The sequence below is a fragment of the Quercus suber genome, unplaced genomic scaffold (assembly GCF_002906115.3).
Source record: "Quercus suber isolate HL8 unplaced genomic scaffold, Cork oak 2.0 scaffold_187, whole genome shotgun sequence".
In the NCBI taxonomy this organism is placed as follows: Eukaryota; Viridiplantae; Streptophyta; class Magnoliopsida; order Fagales; family Fagaceae; genus Quercus; species Quercus suber.
In genome coordinates, this window is record NW_027069645.1 from 979,090 (window position 1) to 1,006,183 (window position 27,094).

The 27,094-nt window shown below is 34.3% G+C and overlaps 3 protein-coding genes across 3 annotated transcripts; 1 reads left to right on the forward strand and 2 right to left on the reverse strand.

Moving 5' to 3' along the window:
• Positions 1 to 14,039: 14,039 nt before the first annotated feature.
• On the forward strand, positions 14,040 to 15,089 carry LOC112027992 (uncharacterized). The gene is made up of 2 exons (XM_065778601.1): positions 14,040 to 14,484; positions 14,577 to 15,089. Exons 1-2 carry the CDS (start codon positions 14,437 to 14,439, stop codon positions 15,087 to 15,089), a joined length of 561 nt encoding a protein of 186 aa, XP_065634673.1. The 5' UTR covers positions 14,040 to 14,436.
• A 4,151-nt stretch (positions 15,090 to 19,240) lies between these two features.
• LOC136069748 (uncharacterized) lies at positions 19,241 to 20,071 on the reverse strand. The gene has a single exon (XM_065778596.1). The coding sequence runs from the start codon at positions 20,069 to 20,071 to the stop codon at positions 19,241 to 19,243; it is 831 nt and encodes a 276-aa protein (XP_065634668.1).
• A 114-nt stretch (positions 20,072 to 20,185) lies between these two features.
• LOC136069749 (uncharacterized) lies at positions 20,186 to 21,100 on the reverse strand. The gene has a single exon (XM_065778597.1). It carries the CDS (start codon positions 21,098 to 21,100, stop codon positions 20,186 to 20,188), a length of 915 nt encoding a protein of 304 aa, XP_065634669.1.
• Between the last annotated feature and the right edge of the window lie 5,994 nt (positions 21,101 to 27,094).

Sequence of the window (27,094 nt, forward strand, 5' to 3'; positions counted from 1 at the left end):
TTAGAAATTTTTTATAATAAAATTTTAGTTTGAATATAATTTTTTTTTAAATTATTGTTAAATCATGCAACAAAAACTTGGGTTGTATGAGATATAATTTTAGAAATTTTTGATAATTGACTTTAAATTTGAATATAATTTAATTTTTTAAAATTATTGTTAAATCTTATCCCTTAGTCAAAACATGATATGAAATAATATGATTTGTACTTTAAAAAAATTAATTTAACTAATTAATAAGATAGTTAGCTTCCTTAAAAAAAATTAATAAAGATAGTTTTGAAAGAAGTGAAGACTAAATTAATACACTATATATATATATATATCATATCATATATTTATTAATTTAGTCTTCACTTCTTTCAAAACTATCTTATTAATTTTTCCATCAAAAAAAGAAAAGAAAAGAAACAAACACACACAATTAAAAAAATATAAAGATGCACATGAAAAATAAGGTAAAAAAAAAGTTTATAATAAGAAGTCAGCTTTGACAAGTCAAAAAGTTGTGCGGCAGCATGACGTCCTTGGTTGGTATTAAAGATCCAATCCAATTAGGACTTTGCCTTGGAATCAATATGCTGACCGCTGCAGTGCAGGCCGATAAATGCCTAGTTTTTGTTTTTGCTTTTTTATTTTTCCTTGAATGAGAAAGTCTTGTGACATAATTTTTATTTTTTGCCACAATTCTTAAACTGATTGGATTCGGTATCAAGGTAACTGTCCACTGCTTATATTGTTATTCCCTAAATTTATGCATTGTTTGGTTTACTTTTCTTTAGGTACTTCAATAATTTATTTCGATCTTGTTCATAAGCAAAGCCAAGCATTTAAGATGAGGGTCAAGATTAAAAGACAAAATTAAAAGTAAAAAATTAATATAAAAATAGTAATCGATATTAATAAATGCTAATGTAATTGTCATACACAAGATTTCTTTTGTAGATAATATCTTCGAATTTGATCACTTTCATTATGATGATAATCATAATTTTTTTTTCTTAAACTAGATCCATGGGAAGAGTTGCAAAGTACGTTTCAATACAAGTTTGTTTAAGACTTGATTTGGACCCACTATTATGATCATAATTCTTCATAATCTCAATTAACTACCAATATATATTTATATTATTAAAATAAAGAAAAATAATATTCATTGTCAAAAACAGTTTAAACATATAATTCGATTCTTCAAAAAAAAAATTGAAAAAAAAATTAGTGTAAAAATATGAAGAATATTTTTTTAAAATTATGTAGAATTCAATATTTTTTCTTCATCTTCTTAGCAGTTAAAACTGAGTTTATAATAGAAACTCTAGGTTTGACACTGAAAAAGGCTGGTACCCAAAAAAAAAAAATTTGATGGGAGGCAGAGGCTACAGTAAGTGTTTGAAGTGGTATTTATTTATTTATGAAAAATGTTAACTAGTGTCGTTGGAGTATTGGCTAAAATCTATTTTAAGAAAGTTTTGATATCACTTTTATAGGAAATAAAAAAGTTGTCAAATCATTAATTATTTTTTCTTTTCTCATAAATTTTTTTTTAATTGAATTGTTAACTAATATCTTATGACATTCGTTAATATGACTCTTATTATATTTATTTCATAATTATATACTATTGCATAAAAGTTGCTTAAAAGTAAGTATACGTTTGAGACGGTGAAATAGCTTTTATTTTACCAGCACTGACGGTGATGCTTAGTCCTTGTGGTAGAAAAGTAGGTTACTGTAAAAGTTTTAAAATCATAATTAGGTGGGACCCAGTCTTAATATAAGAGTTATTAACAAATAAATAAAAGCTGCCGTGGGAATTAAAGTCTGCTTGTTACAATATGTAGAGAAATTGTTTATCCTTGTGCTAGGGGGGTGGGAGGGTGGGAGGATAAGACTTTTTAGTACTCCAAATCCAAAAAAGAAAAAAACTTTTTAGTTCCCAAGATATGTAGAGAAATTGTTTGTCCTCTGTTCTAGTGGGGGTGGGGAGGATAAGACTTTTTAGTACCCACATTTGGACCTAAATATTTTTGTCAAAAATTCTAAGAAATATTAACTAATTGACATACTATGAGTTACAGTAAATTTAATTAGTAAAATTTTTTATATTAAATAAGAAATTTAGGGCTTAATTTTACTTACACAAAAATTGGATTGGTGTATTGACTTGATAATAACTCTTTTTATTATCAAGAGCGAATGCTATAAGTTAAAATTCTTTTTTTTTAAATCGAAATACAAGACTCTTGGCAGAAAAAAAAAAAAAAAAAAAAAACAAAACCTATGAAAAAGTATTCTAAAGACATTAGTTAAGGAATAATAAATATTCAAGTATCTTATTAATAAGTATCCTAAGAACACATGTTAATAATAATAAGTACAAAATTATGAGCTTTAACACACTTTTTTTAATTAAAAAAATCATATTTGTCAATAATTTTTCTCAATGATTATGTGTGTTTTTTTTTTAATAAAAATATTTGTACATATTATGATTTTTGACTTTATTTTTTGAAATAAAATGTATGACAATATCATTTGATAGAGTTATAATTTACTGCCTAAAAAAAGAGTTATAATTTTTTGTGACCTTGTTACATTATTGTGAATTTTAAATTATTTTAATACACTATACAAAATCCTCTTATTGTAAGTAATTTTTGTCCCTATAAATTAATTTGGCTCCACGACTTTTTCATATTTAAGAATGCTTTTTAGATTCTTTACAACCACAACAAAATCTTATAATATTTTTACCACAAAAATAGAGATGTCAGCACACCATAAGTTAAATTAAAAAAAAAAATGCACTTAAACCCAACAAAACTCAAAATAAATTTGTTGCAAAAATATTTTAGATTTTGTTGTGCAAGAAATTTTTCATATATTTATGATAACAAATATATATATAATGTACTTTTCTATGAACTCTTGTATAGATAATATATACCATTCTAGTTAACAATATCCTTTTGAGATGTATGTGTTAAGAAAAGGTGGTAAAATTTAGGTAAACTTTTTTAAGTGATGTATGTGTTAAGAAAATGTGGTAAAATTAAGGTAAATTTTTTTAAGTGGGGTGAATTAGGTTTTCTAATTAAATTCAAACAAGTGGTTCTAGTGCAAACATTGTTATTCTTTTTAAGAACAATTAAATTTAATGTAACTATATATTTAGATTTAATTGAAGAAGCTATAGTTTTTTTAGAAAAATTGAAGAAGCTAGTTGTGGGGCCGATTATCCAAAAGGTAATGTTGAAGTCATAGGAAATGGGCATATGGCCCAACGGCCCAATCCGAGGACGTTCATCTGTCGAGGATGGTTAAAGAAAGATATTGTGGGAATAGTACAAGAAGAAGAGATGGAAATCATATGTGATGGCCCAAAATGCGTCCGAGGATGAAACCCATCTCGGATACCATGATCTGAGGTAGATGTAACTATCTTACTATTCAGGGTACTCCGCAAAGTCATATTAGAACTAAAAAAATGAATACAGAGCAAAGGAGGATCAGAGAGAAATAACAAATATCTTCTAAAGCTGCTGCCTCCACATTAAATGCTTCCCAGCTAACTCTCTGGCCGCATTAATGTGGAGGTGATGCCGAACAGTAATCAAGCAGCCTTATGGTTGCTGATTGAAGGTTCTGGGAGGTGTTAGATGGGATAGGAAAGAGTTCCTCGAAGTTCACTTACACGTGTATGGTGAAAAGGAGATGAGGGTTTTGATATATAAGGGAGAGGAGGGAGAAAAAAGGGGAGAACCCTAAGGAATAAAGGAGAAATCACAGAAATTCCTAAAAGAAGAGGCAGAGGATAGTATTTTCCTGGCTGGTTGACCTTGAATCTTCTAGGCTCCGTTATTATGATACTTTTTCCTACGTAGTAGAACTAGTTCTTGCACCTACGCTCTACAAATTCATTGTTTGGGCTTATTGGGTTAGAAACCCATTCCTATTCAAGGACTAATCCAATTTGAGTCCCTACAATTAGTATCGTCTGTGGGAAGAACTTGATCTATTTGTAGGGAAAGGTAAGTGCAGCGGTTGTGAAGGAAGGGGAGCACTGCAGTAGCCAATAATGGACCCACAGCAGATAGATGTTAATCTGCATCAGGCAGAGTTTAGGGGGTCTCAGCATGGTAATCCGTTGGTGATCCTTGAACGAAGAGGGGGTCGTGAGGGAAGCGTGTGAACAACCCATACTGATAGAAGCCACTCTCAAGGGAAAAGCCATATTTCTCATGTAAAGAATGATAGGGACATGCAACACGAGATTAACAGATTGAAAAGAGAATTGAGGCACAAGTGACGAAGGCACATGGCTCACAACTCCAAGCAGTCCTTTGAGGTGTCAAATGACACAAGTTATAGACAAAGGTCAAGAACTCCACCTAGTGAATTATTACTATTTATTTAATAATTTAGTTTTAATTATTTAAACATTTTGAGTCTACATATGAATTTTCATCAAGTCGTGCAATCAAGGATAAAAGTATTATAACAAATAATTTAATATCCTAAATAAATAAATAAAAATTTAAAGTTTAATATAATCAAACTAATAAAGTCCCGCAAATACATCTAATTTGAGACCTCACATTTTATTCTTAGTTTTTCTTATTAATGATTTAAAAAAAAAAAATAGTTATAATAGAAGAGTGGAAATTAAAACCCTAAACGACTCATTGGGAAATACTAAGAAATGTCACTTTGTACTATATGGCTTGATTATTAAAATATTTGATAAAATTACAACTACCTGAAAAAATTTTAAACTATTGAGTAAAACAATTACTTATTTTGAAAAGAGTATAACTTAGAAGAATGGAGGTTTTTTTTTTTTTCTTCCTAAAACCTCTAAACGCTTGCAATGAGGTTGGTCTATATATAATTGATTTGGTTATATCATTCTAGCTTTGACAGTAGGAGTGTGCGCAAATTGGATTGGGCGGGTAATAACCAATATTTCTATCCAATCCGCCACTAGTGGGTTGGGAAATTTTCAATCTGCCACTGACCCACCAAAGTCTAAATCTGGCGGATTAGTTACAAATTTTGGCAGTTTCAACTCGGTGGGTTAGGCAAGTTGTGGGGGTTGGCATTAACAATGTTATTTTTAAAAAAAAATTATCACAATCTACAATTTATTATTGCATAATCTCAAAAAATAACTAATGCACACAAAAAATTAAAGGTTAATTTCATTGAATAATCTCAATTCCAACACAAACATAAGGTCAATAAAAAAGAGATATATCCACTCTAATAGACCTTGTCTCCACAAAAAGGGAAAAAGAATTAAAAAAAATTAGTAGGTTGCTACCTTACAATTGAATAAAATTAAATCAACGAACCCAAAGTCTTAACATTCCCAAAGTCACATCAAGGTTCAAAATAATAACATACCAACATAGCAAATAAATTTCAAAATGGTATGCATGGTCTCAAGATTTACAAGATTATATGGGACCCAAATCAAAATGATAAACAACATACTCAATAAAAATATAGATACAACCATTAAGCAATATAATATATAAAAACAACTACCTTTATGGTTGTCTAGGAGAGTACACAGTTGATGGAAGGTGAAGAATTGAAGGGATAAAATTTAAAAAAAAAAAAAGAAAAAAAAAAGAAGGGAGGTTTCAAAAAGGTTGAGGAAGAAAACAACAAAACAACATGAAAGAGGGAGGGAGAGGAAGTGCCTAAAGGTGAAGGCTATAAATACAGAGTTTATGTAGTATACGTAGAAGTGATTTTAGGGTTTCAATGTTGATTTTTTAAATTTTGTATAAGGGATTGATTGATTAGAGGTAAAAATTGATTAGGTGAATTGATTAACTTTGTATACAGAATATATGGTTGATCAATTTGAACTAATATATATATATATATATTTTCCCTATTTATGTACAATTAAGCGAGTGAGTTGGGTTATAGTTGTTTGAAAATGTTGCAATTTGTTATCCAACCCAATCCGCTATTTTGGGCGTCTAACCCTCCCAACCCAAACTACCTAACTTAATGACCCGCACAAGGCAAGCGAGTGGGCTACGGGTCGGGCAGGTTGGCGGGTCAAGCGGATATTCTACACACTCCTATTTGAGAGTGATTTATAAATGTCCATTAACACTCTTAGACACGGTGTTATGTTACAACCTCTTCTAGTCATATTGTTAATGTCATGTTGTCTTCTGCTACCTCTTTGTAGAGCTTTTCTTTATCTCATACTTATAGGTAAGATAATGCGTTAGCACATGCCTTAGCCAATAATACGAGATTTTTATTTCCTTTATTAGTTTGGATGGAGTCTATTTCTCCAAATATTTATAGTTGTTTTGTTTTAGACTATTACCAATTCAACAAAAAGTATACTGATTTTTTTCTCCAAAAAAAAAAAAAAAAAAAAAGTTGTGCAAAACGGTTTCTAAGACTTATGTAAAAATTTTACAATATTTCTAATATCAGCCATCATATTTAATTATATTAAAAAGGATTATGAATATCTAAGATAAATAATTAATTACTTATTAATTAATAAATTATTCCAAATATATGTGAATAAGAATGTAAGGTGAAGGCTAAAAGCCTTATAACTTAATTGGTTTACACTTTCTGTATTTCCAATAAAAACTTCTAGGGTTATTCCGTTGGCAAATGAAAAAAAAAAAGAAAAAAAAGTGATTCTGAATGCAAGTTAATTTCCTCTTTTTGATACTCGATTTTGATTTGACCTCTTAGCAAGTAATGCGCACACACACATACAGGTTGGGATGTGAGTGTTTGTTTTGTAACATTGCTGTAAATCATAGGGCTTAGGGTAATTGTCAGTGTACACTACTTGTTGCACACATTGTATACACAAGTTAAAAATTAAAAAAAAAAAATATATATATATATATATATATAAATATTTAAAAAAAACCTAAAAATGTGACTTCAAGTCACAATTTTAGTTCAAAACTTGTTCAAGGGATAAAGGAAACTTGAGAGAATGATCTAGAATTGAGGAAGTGACTAGAAGGGAAGCAATTGGGCTAGAGTGCAGATCTTTTGGAGTAGTCTTAGCCTGGGAAACATAAATGTAATTGCCTCCGAGAATAAACATGTTGTGCTAGGTGGCTTGATGGCTAGATTGATCAATTCGGGTTAGGAAGAATTAGAAGATTCCATTTCTAGAAAACTTGTGTACACTTTATGTATAATAAAGCAGCCTGTAATAAACATTCCCTTAGGTTTATAGGTGCAATAATTCTCCTAACATTAGGGTTCAATCCCCGCCTACACCAAAAACTGATTGGTGTCTTGATTTGATGATAAAAGTTATATTAGGTGCAGACGCTCAGGTTGAAACCTCTAAAAAAACTAGGGGCTAAAGTGTTTGAAGTCTAATAATCTAGTTAAGCAATAAATGTTTAGGAATCATAGTTATAGGTAAAAAAAAAAAAAATAAATAAAAAAACCTCTAAGTTTCTCTAAAATTTATTTAGTCATCTAACTTTACTTTCGTTCAGTTTAATCCTCTAAATTTTAAATTTATTCAATTAAGGCCTCTCTATAAAAAAAAAAAAAAAAATTGATGGAAAATTATATATTTTTAATTTTAAAAAATTTGAAGAAAAAATTAAACAATTGGACAATTAGCCACAACATATAACAAAAACAAATGGAAAAAGTCTTAATTGAATAAATTTAAAACTTAAAGGACTGAAATGAGCGAAAGCAAAGTTAGAGAACTAAAATGAATTTTGGTAAAATATAAAGGGTGAATTTTGCATTTTAATCTAATACTTAAAAAAGAGACCCAAAGTTTTCTCGCCTCATTGATTAACACCTTGCATGATTGCATCCTTTGTATATTGGCTTAATCTATATATCTATATATATATATATATTAAAAGCCAAAACTCAGAGAAAATTCAATTAGATTTCAATTGGATTCTCAATTTTGCGCCATGTGTTTCATTTAATTTTTAATTTTTGTGCCAAGTAAATTATCTATATATATATATATATATTAATAGCTAAAACTTAGAGAAAATTCAATTCGATTTTAATTGGATTCTCAATTTTGTGCCACATGTCCTATTTAATTTTTAATTTTGTGTCAAATGAATTATTAAGTGTAAAAATTGAAGAGTCTAAAATCCAATTAGATTCAAAATTGGATTTCAATTGGAGTCCAATTTTTCGCCACGTGTCTATCTATTTTTTATTTTCTTTAAATTTGTGACAAGTAAATTATTGGATGCAAAAACTGAATAATCTAAATCCAGTTAAATTCTAAATCATATATATAATGAGAAATCATTACATGTTTTAGAAATGTATAGTTTAAAAAAATGTAAGCTAATACTATGTATAATTTGAACATCTTCTCAAAAAAATGTATAGTTTGAACAGTATAATTGTGATTGTTTTATACTAGTATGTAACCCGTGCATGATGAATTGTAGTGGTGCTATTGATATTAGTTTGGGTTATAAAACATATAGGATATTAATTTGACTAGGAAATTTGGAAGTACTAAAATAGTTTTTTCTTACAATTTTCATGATATTGGTTACTTTAAGTTTCTCATTACACTGCTATTATGTATATAATTTTTAAAATCACTATTGGATATACAATATTAATTCACACTCATTTTCCGTAAAATTCTACTAAATACAATACAAAATAAAAGAATAAATTGGTATAATAGTTTCTCCCAAATTGAATGGGGATAGGTGCATGAGATCGTTCAACTCAATTATAATTTGTTACGTTCAAGACCTTGGCATACAAAATATCTGAATAGAAAAGTATAAAAAATATGCTCATTAGTTCAAAGAAAAAATAACAGTAAAAATCTAAACAATTTCATTTGTATGGAAAGCTAATAAAAGAAAATTTCAATTTTGAATCTAATTAAATTTTCTCTAAGCATTGGTTATATATATCTATTAGTAATGGACCGTATATAGTCATGGTATATATATATATGTTTAGGTTTTTTACGATTTATTTATATTGAACCCCTCGTTTTCTACGTTGAATTAACTCACCTGGTACAAAAATTAAAAAACTTACATTAAATGAGACACGTGACACAAAATTAACTTTAATTGAATTCCAATTTTTACATTGAATTAACTAACTTGGCACAAAAATTTAAAAACTTAGATTAGATGAGACATGTGGCACAAAATTGGACTCTAATTGAGTTCCAATTTGAAATCAAATTGGATTTTCTTTCAACTTTACCTTTTAATATATATATATATATATACATATATATTTATTGTACCTGTGCATATGCACGGGACTACACGCTAGTTGAGTATAAAAATCGAAGAGTCCAAATCCAATTAAATTCTAATTTGGATTTCAATTGGAGTTCAATTTTGCACCCCATATGCATTTAATTTTTAAATTTTTGTGGCAAGTGAATTATTGGATACAAAAACCGAAAAAACTAAATTCAATTAAATTCTAAATCATATATATATAATGAGAAACCATTACATATTTTAGAAATATATAGTTTAAAAAATGTGTAAACTAATACCATTTATAATTTGAACTTCTTCTAAAAAAAAAGTATAATTTAAACCGTATAATAATTATTATTATTAATTATACTCGTACTTATGTACTAGTTACACGCTAATAATATTTAAGGTTGACTAGTATTTATCAGTATTTTCTCCGGTCAATTCCATCCTCTAAAATGTTTATGTCTTTCTTTTTCCCCATTGAGCTATGAATGATCGTACTTTTATTTTTGAGAAACCTGAATGATTGTACTTCTTTATAATAGGGCACGGCTTGTGTCCAGTGAAAGTTTTCACTGGACACAGCAAGATTTGGACACGTATCCAAGAGTGGACACGTGCTCAAGATCCAATGTGTCCAGTGAAAACTTTCATTGAACACAAGCCAGACCCTTTATAATACACATTATTGGTAGTTTATATGTCTACACAATGATAATGATGTGGCTTCTTTTTTTTTTTTTGGGGGAAGACAATGATGTGGCTATTCAATGCCAAATTGCAAACTAAACTAAAAAATGGAGTCATTTTCAAACCATAAAACTATATAGTTTTGGACCAATTGAGTCCACGTCAAGAAAAAAATGGTTGCTTAAGATAAATAAATAATTTCCCTACCCCCTTTTCTCCGATGGCTCTAAATCGAAATACTATCGTCAATACTGGAAGTTGTTGCCACCAATCCTCTCTCAATCCACAACCACAGCCACCTTCGTCAATCACGTCTCCTAACTAAAGCCACTACCTCAAACCCATTCTCACTTTTATCAAATTAATCATCACCCCAAACTTTCTTATTACCCAATAATAAAACACATGGTAAAGGTTTACTTTGTACTAGTAATGCAAATTTTAAATTATTGTACATTAATTTTTTATAAATGTGAACAATATTATACATATTTGTTTAATTTATAATGTAAATTTTACATTGCTAATACAATGTAGACTAATAATTTTTCTAAAACAAAAGAAAAAAAAAAAGAGAGATAAATTACTCGTTGCATATACATTATTTTACACAGTTTTATGTACCCGAAAATATAACTAAAATCGGACTATCCTAGAAAATTTTATATTGATATATTTAACTTTTTACTAATTTTTTTTAACCGACTATCCTAGAAAATTTTCCAAAGAGCTGACACTGTCGCCGCCCAAAGCCATTACTGCAACCATGCCACCATCACGGGCTATTATGACCACTGAAAGCTGCCAAGACTTTGTGTCGATCTAAAAAGAAGGGGATGACGTTTCTCTTTTATAATCTTTTGTTCAAAGATTTTTAATTATAATTTTAAAATGATACGACACATTTTGATTGGATCAGCCATGGAGATTACATGTTTAGTTTGAATAGAAATTGATATAAGCACGAATATTAAAAAAAAAATTAAAACATTTTAAGGTCAAAATCAAAATAAACCCAAAATTTAAATTTAAAAGGTAAAATTTACACTTTAATCTAACAGTTTTAATTCAAATTGTTTTTGAATAATCCTCCACTCCTCACACTAATCGTAACCGGAATCTCTTACCCACTTCTCAATGTAGTTGATAATATTTTTTTGGCTACAATTGTCAATGTAGTTCATTAAAATTACAGTGATTTTTAATTTTTTATACTATCTTAATGTGAAACCAGAGAGCTCACGAATATTAAAAAAAAAAAGAGAAAAATATAATTAAAAAAATAGGGAAAAATATAATTACCCAAAGAGAATCGTACAGTTGAGGCAGGGAAGAGGTTGAGAAAATTGGGAGATTCAAGTCAGCAAGTGGAGCCAGTGAACCTAATCTTTTTTTCGAAACAAACACACAAACACAGTAGTTGCACTTATAATGTTTCCAGACACGTGACGGTGAATCCAATTCTGCTCTCTCTCTCTCTCTGTCTCGTCCTTCGCCGTACTACGAAGGCTACAACCCACGACCCACGTGATTGACTATCTAACCTGTTCGCCTTGGGCTTCGTACCTCTTGACTCTTCCACTTTATTTTACCGGCCAAACAGGTTTCATCTACCAAACTCCAAAGCCCTTATAAAAAAAAATATTGAATCTTTTATTATTATTTTTTTTAAGAAATACTAAAAAATGAATTATTAGTGGAGTCCAAATCTTTTATCCTATTTTTCCTGCTCTACTTTATATTCTATCAATAAAAATAAGAATTATATAACGTTTGTTTTCTTTTGAGAATGAGGAACGGGTTATATAACTTATATTACTTTCATGGAAAAACTTACTATTTCTTTAAAAAAATTTATAATATTTTCATAATAATTTCATAATAAATTTTAGGCAGTTGATTATTATTAGCTGTTATTAGTAAAAAAAATAAATTATATATTGATTATTGATAAGTCCTATAAGATTAGTGGGCTGAAAAATCTCCGGATGCACTTGATCTTGAGTAATGAATCCTGGGAAACTAAAGAAAGTCAAAGAAGACCGGTGGAAGCCGGCCTTTAATTCTCCGATGGTAAAGTTAGTAGATTGAAGAAAAAAGAGCCCTCAAGACTTCCTTAACTTCTTATCTCAAATTTTTCTGAAAAAGAAAAATTCCTCTTACCTCTGTGCAGAAAGACCTTTATATAGCGGTAGGAATCGGTTATTTCTCCTAATCGTCGTAGAGTTTGGAGGATTCATAAGGTAACCTCCTTAACCGTCATAAGGGTCATCTCTTCGGGACCTGTGTTGAACTTCAAGCAATATGACTTTTCAACATGACTCTTGGTTGAGGGTGTGATGAGTGTAACTCCCAAGTGAACCTACCTCGTCCATTAAGGATGGACGAGGTTCACTGCCTACTTGTCCTTCACTGGACGAGTGAATGGAGGAAGAAAAATGGTAGAGGACGAACGTATCAGCTGTTTCCTTTCTACTCTGCACATTGCTATGGACGACCAAATGGACGAATGATTGACTTGGTGATTTTCTTGCACCATCAGTTGCCCCCTTGTCCATGTGTCGTCCAAGAAAGTATAGTAGCTTACTCCTCTGGATGGACGAGCTCTTTTTTTTTTTTTTTAAACGATTGTAGACGCCACGTGTCACAATCTGATTGATAATTTATTTCGTCGATTCACTTTTTCGAGACGAAGGCCACATGTCAGCATCTGATTGGTCGTGTCGTTTCATATGCTCAGGTCAACCATCTATAAATAGTGGAATACCCCATTACCCTCTTACTTCTGAGATTTTTCCTCCTTGACATCCCTCGTCTAGAGCCTCGTCTAAGACTTTCCTGCGTGCATAGTTTCTGTGCGTCCTAGATCTAGGTATTCCCTCTCTCCTCGTCTTTTAGGTTTTCAAAAATTTCCTTTTTAGAAAATGTCAGGAATCACCATTTCCTCATCTAGTGATAGTACAGAAAAAGCCATAGACGAGTATTACGATGGGAGTAGTAATAACTCTAGTGATACTAGTAGTAGTAGCAGTAGGGGAAACACTACTGACAAGGAGTATGTCTCAGGGGTCCCTGGGGTTCCTTTAGAAGAAATACAAAAACAACTTAGGAAAACTGTAGGGTCCCAGGTAGGTACCTCGTCTTCCATCCCTCCGTCCGACCCTTTGGACGAGACGGAGGTAACTGTATATAGCTGTGCTGTAGATATCCTTTCAAAGACGGACGAGGAAAGGTTAAACAACCTTAGGGAGTGGTACCAAATCCCAGACGAGTTTAATCCTAGATTACCCGTCCGTGGAGAGTGGTACTGCAATCCTCATTTTGGAATAAGTGTATACGAGGCCTACCTTCTTAGAGGTCTTAGATTTCCTTTAAATTCTTTTACCAGAGAACTGCTATTTAGGTTAGGCTTAGGGGTGTGTCAGTTCAACCCAAATGCATGGAGGTTAATCGTCTCCATGCAAATTTTGTGGAGGGAAGTGTTTGGAAGGGATCGCCCTATTACTGTGGACGAGTTCCTCTATTGCTATAAACCTTCCGAGATTCATCAATCTCCTGGCTTTTATCAATTCACAGCCAGGAGTAAACACTGTAGATTGGTGAAATCCCTGGCCTCGTCTGACAGAAAATGGAAGACGGAGTTTTTCTTCGTCTCTGGATTCTGGGCTGGAAATCCTATAGACGTTGGCCGGGATTCTTTTGGTCGTTTCAGTGGGGACCTAGGGAACCTTCGTCCTAAGGGTAAGTCCCTTAGCTTTTCCCTTATTTTCACTTGCTTTTCACTTATTAACTCATTTAACCTTGGTTTATTCTATTACAGCTGTTAGACGACCTACTTTGAGCAAGTTACACCGTGACCACGTCCACAGGGCTTGTCTACACGTAGACAGGGATTTCCACTCTTTGGTCACCTTTAGACGACTAACTAACTGGGGTTTAGGTCCTAACCCTTCTGATATTGCTCTTGCACACGAGATCACAGTGAGAAGAAGTAAGTAAATTCTTTTGCATTCCTTAGATTTTTGCATTCCTTACATCTTTTATCTTCATTTTTCTAAGTAAATCCTCTTCGTCCCTTTACAGGAATGGCAACCATGAGAGGTAACAAGGGGAAGGAAGTAGGTGTAGAAGGGAGCCGTCCTGAGTTTGAACGCCAGGCTCGTCCCACTGCTGGGGAAAAAAGAAAAACTATCTCCAAAAACTTGACCTGGAGAACCTCCCCAACAGGCGAGGTAAAAAGGTTAAGCATGGATCGTCCCAGGTGATCAAGCCCACCCCGTCCTCTCAGCAACCTGCCAAAGTTTATGAGGTTAACTCGTCCACTCCTGTGGAGTCTACTCCGTCTAAGACCCCTCCGTCTAAAACTGCGCCTTCCTCGTCTCAACCATCCCAGAGGGCCCTCTCTAATATCATTGAAAATGAAGACTTGGCCTGGGAACGTTTTAAAAGTGCTGTGACGGACGAGGACATTAACGTCTGCTATGACATGTCCTTGAAGGACTTTGAACACTCTGGTGTTCATGACCTCTTCAAGGTAAAACTTCTCCCTCGTCTTGACTAAATGTACATTTTTCTTCTTTTTCTTTTTGTTTAATCTAAACCTGTTTTGTTGTTGACTTCTTTCAGGGCATGTCTAAGTTCATAGCTGCGTCCAGACAGGCCACTGGGTTGGACAAGACGAGGATTTTACTGGAGACGAGGATACAGGAGGTAAAAGAGGATGCTAGGCAATGGGCCGAGGTGGCCGCCAAGACGACGGAGGAGGTGAAGGATCTTAAAGCTTTGGTTGAGGAGTTGAAGGTTAATGCCATAGAGAAAGATGCTCGTCTTGAAGACTTGCAAAAGAAGATCGACGAGCAAAGCATTCTCCTTTCCAAGGCTAAGGAAGATGCAGTGGCTGAATTTAAAGCTTCCAAGCAATATACAGATGCTTTGGACACCAACTACGCAGCAGGGTTTGAGGACTTCAGGATGGACGCTACTGAGAAATTCCCTAATGTGGACTTCAGCTCCATCGTGCTGAATCTAAACCCTGACACCACTAGCTCTCTCCTTGGTCTTGACTCTGAGGACGCCAACATTGAGGACGATGCCACAACTCAACCTCAGGACGACCCCAATTCGGATGTCTCAACTTAGAAAATATGTTGATGACTTAGTTATTTGTTTGTTTTTGTTGTTTTATTTTTTTAAGAAAATATATGTAACTCAAGTACATTTAATTCGTCCACATTTAAGGACGAATCTTGACACAATAGTTAAAAGGGTGTTTAGGACGTTTCTAGTCTGCCCTTGAAAAACAATTAAACGTGTACTGTTTGCTTTATGGACGAGTGTTTATATTCTATACTTGATTTGTTTTACTCGTCTATATTTCATACACAAACTCAAACCATTTTTATTGGAGTTCTCACTTGTAATTTATCCATGTAAAATGATAACAAAAACTTCACTTGAAATGGTTTTAAACGAATAGGCACTACTCGTCCTTAGACTTGCCTATGCTTTCATCTCGTCCATGAGATACCCTCTTCTTTGAAATAGGTGATTTATACAAGTTCAAAACGCCCATGTTGTCCCTCGTCCATGGTATGATTAGGTTGTTTATTTTCTATCCTCCCTCATTTTATGGACGAGCATGCCCTGGTTTTGCTTGTGATTTGATGTGCCAGCTCTATCTCGTCCTTAGCTTTGGACGAGAGTGCTTTATTTCATTCTTGGAAAACTTGAGATTACATCTCTGCGTCCAGAGAATTTTCTCGTTTTGAGCTTTTCAGCTGTTTTCAAGTTATCATGAACAAAAAGCAGTGCTTGAATCATGGATTTACACAACATTATGTACATTCCACAAATATTGTTCACAATATATTGTTCATAGACGAGGCATGTTTTAAGAAACTAATGCCTGCCTTAAAAGAAAACCAAACACAAATCAAACCATAAACTTGTCCTTAACACAATAATAAGACAAATTAAATAAACAGTCTTTTATGTAAAACAGTTTTTTATGTAGCCTCCAGACTCGTCCGAAGTCATGTGCATCTGAGCTTGCGTTTTATTGATAGTACTTCCTCAAGTGCTCTACATTCCAAGGATGCTCTAACTTCCTCCCATCAAGTGCTTCCAAGTAATAGGATCCTTGTCTTTTGCAGTTGACGACTCTGTAGGGGCCTTCCCAATTTGGTCCCAACTTCCCGTGAGCTGGGTTCTTTGTTGCCAGGGAAACCCTCTTCAGAACGAGGTCTCCTACGCTGAAATGCCTTAGCTTCACCATTGCATCATACTGCTTAGCCATAAGGTTTTTGTACCTTGCCATCCTTTGTTCAGTGTCCATCCTTACCTCGTCTATGAGATCAAGGTTCAAACGGAGTTGCTCCTCATTATCTCTGTCTTGATATGCCGCCACTCTATGATTAGCCATATGCACTTCTGTAGGTATGACTGCTTCCGCTCCATAGGCTAGCTTGAAAGGAGTCTCCCCTGTAGAAGTTCTCGCAGTCGTCCTATATGCCCACAAAACACCTGGTAGCTCATCTGGCCATACTCCCTTAGCCCCCTCAAGCCGAGTCTTGATCAACTTTAGCAAGGATCGATTTGCAACCTCTGCTTGGCCGTTAGCTTGTGGGTAGGCTGGTGAGGAGTAGTGATTTTGAATTCTAAAATGTAGGCAAAAATCTCTAAAAAGTGCATTATCAAATTGTCGTCCGTTGTCCGATATCAGCACCCTGAGTACTCCAAATCTGCACACAATGTTCTTCCACACGAAATTTTTGACATTCTGTTGCGTAATGTTAGCTAAGGGTTTTGCCTCAACCCACTTGGTAAAATAATCAATACCAACCACAAGGAACTTCATTTGTCTCACGCCCAGTGGGAATGGACCCAGAATGTCCAGCCCCCATTGTGCAAAGGGCCAGGGGGCCGTCATTGGAGTTAAATACTCTGATGGTTGTCTGGGGACATTGCTGAACCTTTGGCATTGATCGCAGACCTTGACGTAGGCCTTAGCGTCGGCTTGCATGCTAGGCCAATAATACCCTGCACAGACGATTTTGTGGACGAGTGATTTGGCCCCTGAGTGATTGCCACATGCTCCTTCGTGGATTTCCCTTATTATGTAGTTTGCTTCGTCCGGTGCCAAACACCTTAGATAAGGCTGGGAAAAACCTCTTTTATAAAGAATCTCATCCATTAGAATGTACCTGGCTGCCCTTACCCTTAGCCTTCTTGCTTCGTCCTTCTTTTCTGGGAGTCGTCCGTCTTTCAGGTACGACACAATTGGAGTCATCCAACTCGTCCTGCCTTCTACCTGTTGTACTTCTGGAATGTCTATACTTGGCATATATTGAATTTCATCTACCTCGTCTACGGCTTCACTTGCTGAGGCTTCTTTTGCCAAAGCATCAGCTTCCATGTTTTCTTCCCTTGGGATCTGAACGAAGTTCACTTCCTTAAACTTTTTGACAAGATGCATCACTCTGTTTAGATACTTCCTCATCCGCTCTTCCTTGGCTTCAAATACACCATTCACTTGGCCTATGATTAGTTGAGAATCTCCCAGGACGAGGAGTGACTCTGCTTCAACGGACTTGGCCAATTCTATCCCTTTGAGGAGAGCTTCATACTCAGCTTCATTATTAGTTGTCTGGTACTGCAAACGAACCTTGTGTTTTAATTTGTCTCCCTCTGGAGATTGTAACACCACACCTACTCCTCCTGCATATTGCGTAGACGAGCCATCCACATAAACTACCCACTTAATGCTTTCCTTCTCACCCACCTCGTCACAATCCAAAGTAAACTCTACAATGAAATCTGCCAAAGCTTGAGCTTTTATGGCATGCCTCGGTTGATACTTTATGTCAAACTCACTGAGCTCGACGGCCCATTGGATCAGACGTCCTGCAACCTCTAGTTTGTTCATTGCTTTCTTGAGTGGGTGATCTGTCATAACATTAATAACGTGAGCCTGAAAGTAATGCCTTAGCTTCCTGGAGGCTGTTATCAACGCAAAAGCCATTTTCTCCATCAACGGATATCGTCCTTCTGCTCCCCTCAGTGCTCTGCTGGTATAGTACACAGGCCTTTGTACCTTGTCTTCCTCCCTTATTAATGCTAAACTCACAGCGTGTGGGGTGACTGCCAGATATAAATACAACTCTTCCCCTTGTACGGACGGGCTTAACAAAGGGGCTTTGGTGAGGTATGTTTTCAAATCTTCAAATGCTTTTTGACACTCATCAGTCCATTCAAATGCTTTTTTAAGAACCTTAAAAAATGGCAGGCACTTGTCAGTTGCTTTGGAAACAAATCTATTGAGTGCGGCGACTCGTCTGGTAAGTGATTGGACTTCTTTAACGCTGCTCAGAGGCTTCATATTCAATATTGCTTGGATTTTATCAGGGTTTGCTTCAATTCCTCTGTAAGAGACCATAAACCCCAGGAATTTTCCTGATGACACCCCAAAAGCACATTTGCTAGGGTTTAACTTCATGTGATAATGCCTCAATGTATTGAATGTTTCCTGCAAGTCGTCCAGATGCTTGTCTTCGTCCTGAGTTTTTACCAACATGTCGTCTATATAAACTTCCATATTCCGCCTGATCTGTGGACGAAACATATGATTGACCAACCGTTGGTACGTTGCTCCAGCATTTTTCAAACCGAAAAGGCATCACTTCATAACAAAATAATCCCTGACTGGTGACAAAGGATGTCTTCTCTTGGTCTGCTTCGTCCATCCGAATCTGATTGTACCCAGAGAAAGCGTCCAAGAAACTGAGTAATTTGTGGCCCGCAGTAGAATCTACCAGCTGATCGATGCATGGTAATGAGTAACTATCCTTTGGGCAAGCCTTATTTAGGTCAGTGAAATCAACGCACATTCTCCATTTGCCATTCGCTTTTTTGACCATAACTACGTTGGCCAACCACTCAGGATAGTATACCTCTCGAATGAACTTCGCCGTAATCAGCTTCTGAACTTCCTCCTTAACATAATTGTCTCTCTCTGGGGCAAACACCCTATTCTTTTGTCGCACTGGCTTGAAGGAAGGGCATACACTTAGACGGTGGGTAATGACACTGGAATCTATGCCCGGCATATCTTCGTGACTCCATGCAAACACATCCCTATTTCTTCTCAACAAACAAACGAGATCCTTCTTGATTTTTGCTTCCAAATCCGCCCCAATCCTGGTACACCTCTCTGGGTTATTATCATCTAAAGGAACATCTTCCAACGCTTCAACAGGTTCTGCCGTAACTCTCTTTTCTTCAATAGTCACTGTTTAAACTTGCTCGTCCGCAGCCAACATGGCCAGGTAACACTCCCTTGCCGTTAGCTGGTCTCCCTGTACTTGGCCTATCCCATGCTCCGTCGGGAATTTGACTGACAGGTGATGGGTAGATGTTATAGCCTTCCACCTATTTAGAGTTGGCCTCTCAATTATAGCGTTGTAAGAGGACGAACAATCAACCACAAGGAAGTTCACCTCCTTGGTAACTTGCTGCGGATATGCCCCCACTGTCACTGATAACAAAATGCTGCCCACAAGTTGTATCTTCATTCCACCAAACCCCACTAGAGGGGAGCTTGCTTGTCGCAGTCGATCTTGTCCTAACCTCATTTGTTGAAAAGCTGGATAATACAAAATATCAGCCGAGCTTCCATTGTCCACCAACACCCTTCTGGTCTTGTAATCAGCAATAAGGAGAGTGATGACTATAGCGTTGTCATGGGGTTGGTGGATTCTCTCTGCATCCTCGTCCGTGAAGGTAATCATCTGCTCGTCCGTAGTTTTCTCACCTGGTAATCGTCCAGAGAGTTGAACGTTCTGTACTGCTTTCAAATATGCCTTCTTCGATTTGGACGACTGTCCTGTAGGACTTCCCCCTAGGATGATCCTTATTTCTCCAAGCGGTGGTCGTGATGTCTCCTCTACCTTTACTTTCAATTTCTCATCCTTGTGGTCTCGTCCAAGGAAATTCCTCAACTTTCCTTGCCTGATGAGATTTTCAATTTGCTGTTTCAAATCAAAACATTCATCTGTATCATGCCCATGATCCCTATGGAAACGACAATACTTATTGCGGTTGCGTTTGTTGGGATCCCCCTTCATCTTTTCCGGCCACTTCAAAGAAGGCTCGTCTTTAATTTGCATAAGAACTTGCTCAAGTGGCACGTTCAAGGGGGTATACTGTTGATTTCGTGCTGAAGGGCCTGCTTTCTTTTCTCAATCCCTCTTATCTTCCGTCCGTCCCTTCTTGGGACGAGGACCTTGTTTTGACTGACGCGGTGGGTTGGCTTCAACCTTCTCAACTCTCTTCCTCTTTTTGGCTATGATAGCATCCTCTGCATTCATAAAGTTCTGGGCTGAATGAACTAGCTCAGCCATAGTTTGAGGGGCCTGCTCATATAACTTATGGATAAATAGATTAGAATGAACGCCGTTATAAAATGCTGCCAAGAGGAGTTTATCATCCACCTCGTCCACCGCTAAGGCATCCCTATTGAAACGCGTGATGAAGGACCGTAAGCTCTCATTCTCCCATTGCTCTATGGTTAGCAAACTGGACGAAGAACGTTTGTGCCTCTGCCCTCCAATGAAATTGTTGACGAACAACTTGCTCAGCTCCTCAAAGGACGCCACTGTATTAGGAGGTATTTTGCTGAACCACACCCGTGCTGGTCCTTTCAAGGTAGTAGGAAAAGCTCTGCACATTATTTCGTCTGGAACTCCTTGAAGATGCATAGTAGTTTTAAAGGTGACAATATGGTCAAAAGGATCTCTCGTTCCGTCATACGAATCTAAAGGAGGCATCTTGAACTTAGGTAGCAAAGGATGAGCATTGACGGACACCACAAAAGGGGAATCAATCCTGTGAACCAAGTCTTCCACAGGGTTTGTTTTCCTCATGTTTTCCCTCATCTCGTCCACGACCCTTCTCATTTGATCCATTTCCCTTTCTAAGTGACGTACCCTCCGTGAAACAGTACCTCTTGATTGATTGTCAGTCTCAACATTCCTTTCCTCCTCTTGACTCTGGGCCCGTTCTCCAGCGTTCCGTTCATGAGGCTGCCTTCTTAACTCAAGTTGCCTAACCAACTCTTGGTTTTGACGAGTTAATTCTACCATAGCAGCAGCCATGGATTGCGTATGTTGAAATGAGGGTGGCTGCATGGTGGGTGCTGACTGACAGTCGCGGTGAGGGTTGTTAGATGCATCCCTGCTATGTTGAGGGCCTGGAGTCGTTGCTCTAGATCTTGTCCGAACCATTTCAACCCCTAATTGGAGAAAGAAACTATAGAACTTAATAAATTAAGTCCCAACGACAACAGATTTTTTACGTTTCAAGTTTCTTGCACTTCCCCACAGACGGCGCCAACTGATAAGTCCTATAAGATTAGTGGGCTGAAAAATCTCCGGATGCACTTGATCTTAAGTAATGAATCCTGGAAAACCAAAGAAAGTCAGAGAAGACCGGTGGAAGCCGGCCTTTAATTCTCCGATGGTAAAATTAGTAGATTGAAGAAAAAAGTGCCCTCAAGACTTCCTTAACTTCTTATCTCAAATTTTTCTGAAAAAGAAAAATTCCCCTTACCTCTGTGCAGAAAGGCCTTTATATAGCGGTAGGAATCAGTTATTTCTCCTAATCGTCGTAGAGTTTAGAGGATTCATAAGGTAACCTCCTTAACCGTCATAAGGGTCATCTCTTCGGGACCTGTGTTGAACTTCAAGCAATATGACTTTTGAACATGACTCTTGGTTGAGGGTGTGATGAGTGTAACTCCCAAGTGAACCTACCTCATCCATTAAGGATGGACGAGGTTCACTGCCTACTCGTCCTTCACTGGACGAGTGAATGGAGGAAGAAAAATGGTAGAGGACGAACGTATCAGCTGTTTCCTTTCTACTCTGCACATTGCTATGGACGACCAAATGGACGAATGATTGACTTGGTGATTTTCTTGCACCATCAATTATAAATTAAAATAAGTAATAACCTGTCACATAAAATTTGTTATAAAATTATAGTAAAAATGTTGTGTTGTAATATTTTTATTTTGATTGAGAATATAAATTAAAACTATCAACAAACAAGTTAGCTGACTATATATATATTCAGCTTAATATTTTTTTTACTGAAATTTAGGGCCCGTTTGGTATATATGTTTAAAAACTTTTATGAAAATACGTGTGAGTGAAAAAATGTGTGAAAATACATACAATATTGTTTAAAAACTGAAAATTGTTATTTGAAAAATGTTATTACTTCAACATTATTTTTGTTGTTGATTTTTTTTATAATCTTAGTATTTTAGTTGTCGATACTGTCAGAGAAATTGATACAATTAATGAGTTTTAGTTGTTGCCATAAATGGGACCATTGATACTCAAATTAGGTGAGTTTCTGTCAAATACCATTTTTTCTTTTTCTTTTTTCTTTTTTTTTGAGAATGGATACCTTACTGCTTTTGGTCCCGAAAACATTGCTTCATTCCAAAGATGCAAGTGAAAGGTATGGTCTAAGGTCTCTAGACTCTCTACAGACTGATACAGCTATAGTTTACATGCTTAATTTTTTTTTAATATAAAAAATACTGTAGTAAACTTTATTCAATTACAATTACTTCAAACTTTTGAGACAAGGAATTATAGAGGATGCAACTGCTAAGCATGGTGATCAAGATTCAAAACCATACAGACAAGGTTTTATTTGAATCGGTTTTTTAAGCTATATGCCTATATCTATATCTACACAAGTATCGAGTACACAGGTTCTCGAAATATATATATATATATATATCAATACTATTATTTAAGAGATTTTCTCTGTTTGAGATAATTTTTTTTTTTGTGGTTCAAAAATATCCTTAAGCTGATTAATTTTTTTTTTTTTTTTTTTTTTTTTTTTTCAGGAAACTTGTGTTTGTTTTAATTTAAATTTTTTTTTTTTTTTTAATAAATGGATAAAGTAATTTAAAAACCACCAGAAGAGTGATCCTCTTTTGTAGGCAATGTTTTAGTGAGAGTTAAAGAAACATTTTTACCAAATTTTGCCCTTACTTAAACGTAAGCTGTAAGGGTATTTTGGAACAAAAAAAAATCTAGTCCAAACAGGTGCAGCCCTTTAAATAGTAGTATTGATACTACTATTTAAGGGGCTTCCCCTGTTTGGATTCCACATTTTTTATGTCTAAAATACCCTCATCATACTCACTTACAAGTTTTCAACTAATGGGGATAGATATGTACATTAAAATTTCTATACTTTAAAACTTACAAACTCACGTAGGCTTTGCAGTTTCTATCTCTCATTCTTCTTCAAATTCAAGACATTTAGTTTAGCTCTACATCCTCATTTCTTTTTCTTCAAATTAAAAACATTTACTATCAAAGGCTCCAACAAATTTTCAGGTTCTATCTTTTGCAAGTTCATTTTTGTTTTGTTTTGTTTATTTATGATTGACTTTCTTTGAGTTCTACTTTTTTTTTTCCTTATATGTATCGCATTAACTCTCTCTCTCTTTTTTTCTTCTTCTATACTACTATTTAAGGGGTTTTCCTTGTTTGGATTCCTCATTTTGGATGCCCAAAGTACCCTCATCCTACTTACTTACAAGTTTTAAACCAATGAGGATAAATATGTAAAATAAATTGCCAACTATTGTCCTAAATTTTAGTTTGTCAAATAGAAAACTACCAATTATTTAGCATGTTCAATTTAAGATAACCGTCAATTACTATCTTAACTCCCAAAAACAAAAATGCCTAGAAAAAAGGAGCCCACTCTCCCGAACATAAACACAAATTCAATGAATAGTGCAGTCTCCTAATTCTTCAGTTTTCCTCTAAAAGAAAAGAAAAGAAAAAGTAAAAAGAAAAAAGATCTTCACTTTTGACAAAAATTTGCCCATTCTTGTCCAGTCCATTGGTGAGGTGTTGGCTATGTAACTATGATTCTATTGTTTGGAATGTTTGATAGTTGTCCTAATTTTTACTGCGTTTTTTGATGCAACCACACAAAACACGCTTGATGATGCATCAAGTAGGGAATGACAAGGGCTGCTAAGGTAATTTACTACTTATTGTATGAATTGGCCTTATTTACAGTGTTGTTTGATGTTGAATGTTGTGCCTGCCTGATGGTAAAATATTACTATTTTGTGAATTTGGAATCTATTTTGATTTGTATAGAATTTTTGGGCAATGATAAAGGGGGAGACAGTGACCCAGACATTCTCACATTCACTTACACCTTCTCTTAGAGAGACATAGTGAGAGAAAAGGGAATTTTTTTGCTTGCTATTGTTTTTGAAGTGTTCATTTTAATAAGTCTATGGCTTTTTTGTGTACTATTAATTTGAGAATTCTGGGTGAGAATTTTGGGTACCTGGATTTTTTGCGAGAGCTTCTATGTGATGGTGGATTTGAGGTGTAAAATAACATTTGAGCCTTGGAGAGATTTACTGAGAACAAGAGGGAGATGGAAGGGAAAATATTGGTGGCTATTCTTTCACTTATCCTGATCTTCCTGCCTTCTCAATTGTTATTTACTTAGAAGATCTCTTTCTATATTCTTATTTTTGCTCTCTCTCTTTTTACTATTTTTTGTCTTACTTTGATCTTTGTTCGTTAAATACTAGGTATATTTATTTAACTTAGTTTAGCTAGACAATCTCCAACATTTTTATTTTAAGAAACAACAATCTCCAATGTCTAACGCTATGGATTGAAATATATATTGAATAAAAACAGATGATTCCGTCATTTGTTTCTTTGCTGCATGATTGAGAATTTATTTGTTTGCAGAAGTTGCAATGTTTGATATAAACATTTTGTGGGCAGGTAATAACAAAGATCTATTTCTTGCGGATAAGCAGCTAGGCTAACTAATAGAAGTGGACTCCATTACCTCAATTGCAACAAAAAATTTGAGGATTGGAATGGTTTAAATGATGTTAGACATTGTATAAATGGACTGCTTCTGAAGCTAGAAAGTTTACATTGAACTCAAAGTCAATGCAAATTTTGAGTGTATAGCAACGGTAGCCATCAAAATCAAAATAAATGTGTAACATGAATATAAAGTGGCTAATAGTATAATTTGTATAGCAACGCTTTGGAGAGAGAAATTCTAGAAGTTTAAAGGATTGTAAAAAATCTGTTCTTAACCAACAGTTTTTATTTTTCTAAATTATTTGTCTAAAATGCATCAATGTTTAATCACACATTCTTTGTTATTGGAGAAGCTAGCCTCTTCGCACCTGCATAGTGCGTGCTTAGAGGCTCTTCTCTATGTTTTTCCAAATTACAAAACTTTCCAGTCATCATAATTCGAGGTTAATGCATTTTTCAAATACAAATATACTTAGAGATGTGATGGAATGTGACACAAAATACAATACATCATGGAAAGCTTATTGGAAATTTCACAATGAAAATTAAATTTCCTACCAACCAACATCATGAAAGGAAAACTTGACCAATTACTGGAAATATAAAATGTGCAATAATAAGTTCAAAGAATGTTGAAAATACAAAATAGATCTGTGAAAAATAAGTCTTCAACCATGAAAATTATAAAGCATCAATGTATATAAAAATTAGCCCATTTTCATCGTTCCTGTGGCTGTGAACCATTTGCACTCAACCTATCAAATAGTGCACATATTGAAAAATATTTGTGGTACCAACATTCTTGACACATAGCTCTACTGCAGTGGATGCTCTTACATTTATGCCTCCTCCTAAAACAAAAATAAAAATTTTATTCATTTATTTAATAATTGCCTAAACTTAAGATTATCACCAAAAAAAAAAAAACATAAACTTAAGTGGTGCCACTGTATTGAAAGTATTAACGAAATGTTGGCAACTCATAACTTCAAATCACAATTTTAGTTAGTGTAACATCTTTTGTCCTTACTAAAGCATAATATATATACTAGGCTCTGAGCACGCGCGTGCTCAGAGACTATTCTATTTTTTGGGTAAGAGTTAATTTAGAGCATTTATTATAATTTGGGATTACTACATTTTTCAATTACAAAAAAAACTTAGGGGTGTGATGAAAAATTATTTCTCCACACATGATACTCATCACACCCCTAGGTTTTTATTTTTTATTTTTTTTTGTGATTGAAAAATGTAGTAATCTCAAATTATAATAAATGTTCTAAATTAACTCTTACCCAAAAAATAGAAGAGTCTCTGAGCATGCGCGTGAGCGCGTGCTCAGAGGCTAGTATATATATAAGAGGATTCCCCTTTTTCAATTGGACTTTTTTGTAGTTCAAAATACCCTTATTAATGAAGGATAACTTCATTTAGAAATAAGGTCATAAATGTCAAATAACAAATTTTATTTTGAATTCAAATAGATAACTCCTAAAATTTAGACTTTTTTCCCTTTCATGTTCCAAAAAAAAAAAAATTTACAATTACTACTTATCTCTAAAGTTTATCATTTTTATTTGTTTGAAAAATAAAAAGTATATATTTCTAAATTATAATAGATGTAAATTATTAACATTTATCTCACGCGCGTGCTCAGAGGCTAGTACTATATATAAGAGGATTCCCCTAAATTGAACTTTTATATGGTTTAAAAATACCCTCATTAATGAAAGGTAACTTCTCATAAAAATAAGGTTATAGATGTTAAATAACAAATTTCATTTTGAATTCAAAAATAGAACTCCTAAAATTTAGAATTTTTTTCCTCTTCATGTTCATTTTTTTATTCCCTAAAATTTAGCATTTTTATAGTAAAACACCCAAATTTTAAAATAAAAAACTAAGAAAACTCATAAAATTTAGCTTCTTTTCCCTTCACGTTCATATTATTTTTCCTTATCTCTAAGTTTATTCTTTTTATTTGTTTGAAAAAATATATTTCCAAATTATAATAGGTACAAATTATTAACATTTACTCAAAAAAAAATAGAAAAGCTTATGAGCACACGCAACACGCATGCTTAGAGGCCTGTGTGTGTGTATATATATATATATCCTATTCACTTACTACAATAAATATGTAAAATTGTGTTCCATTTTAAAATTCCACTAAATTTTCTTATACACTTACTTTTGATTGTTAAAAAAAAAAAAACTACTTATTAGTTATCACGTACTATA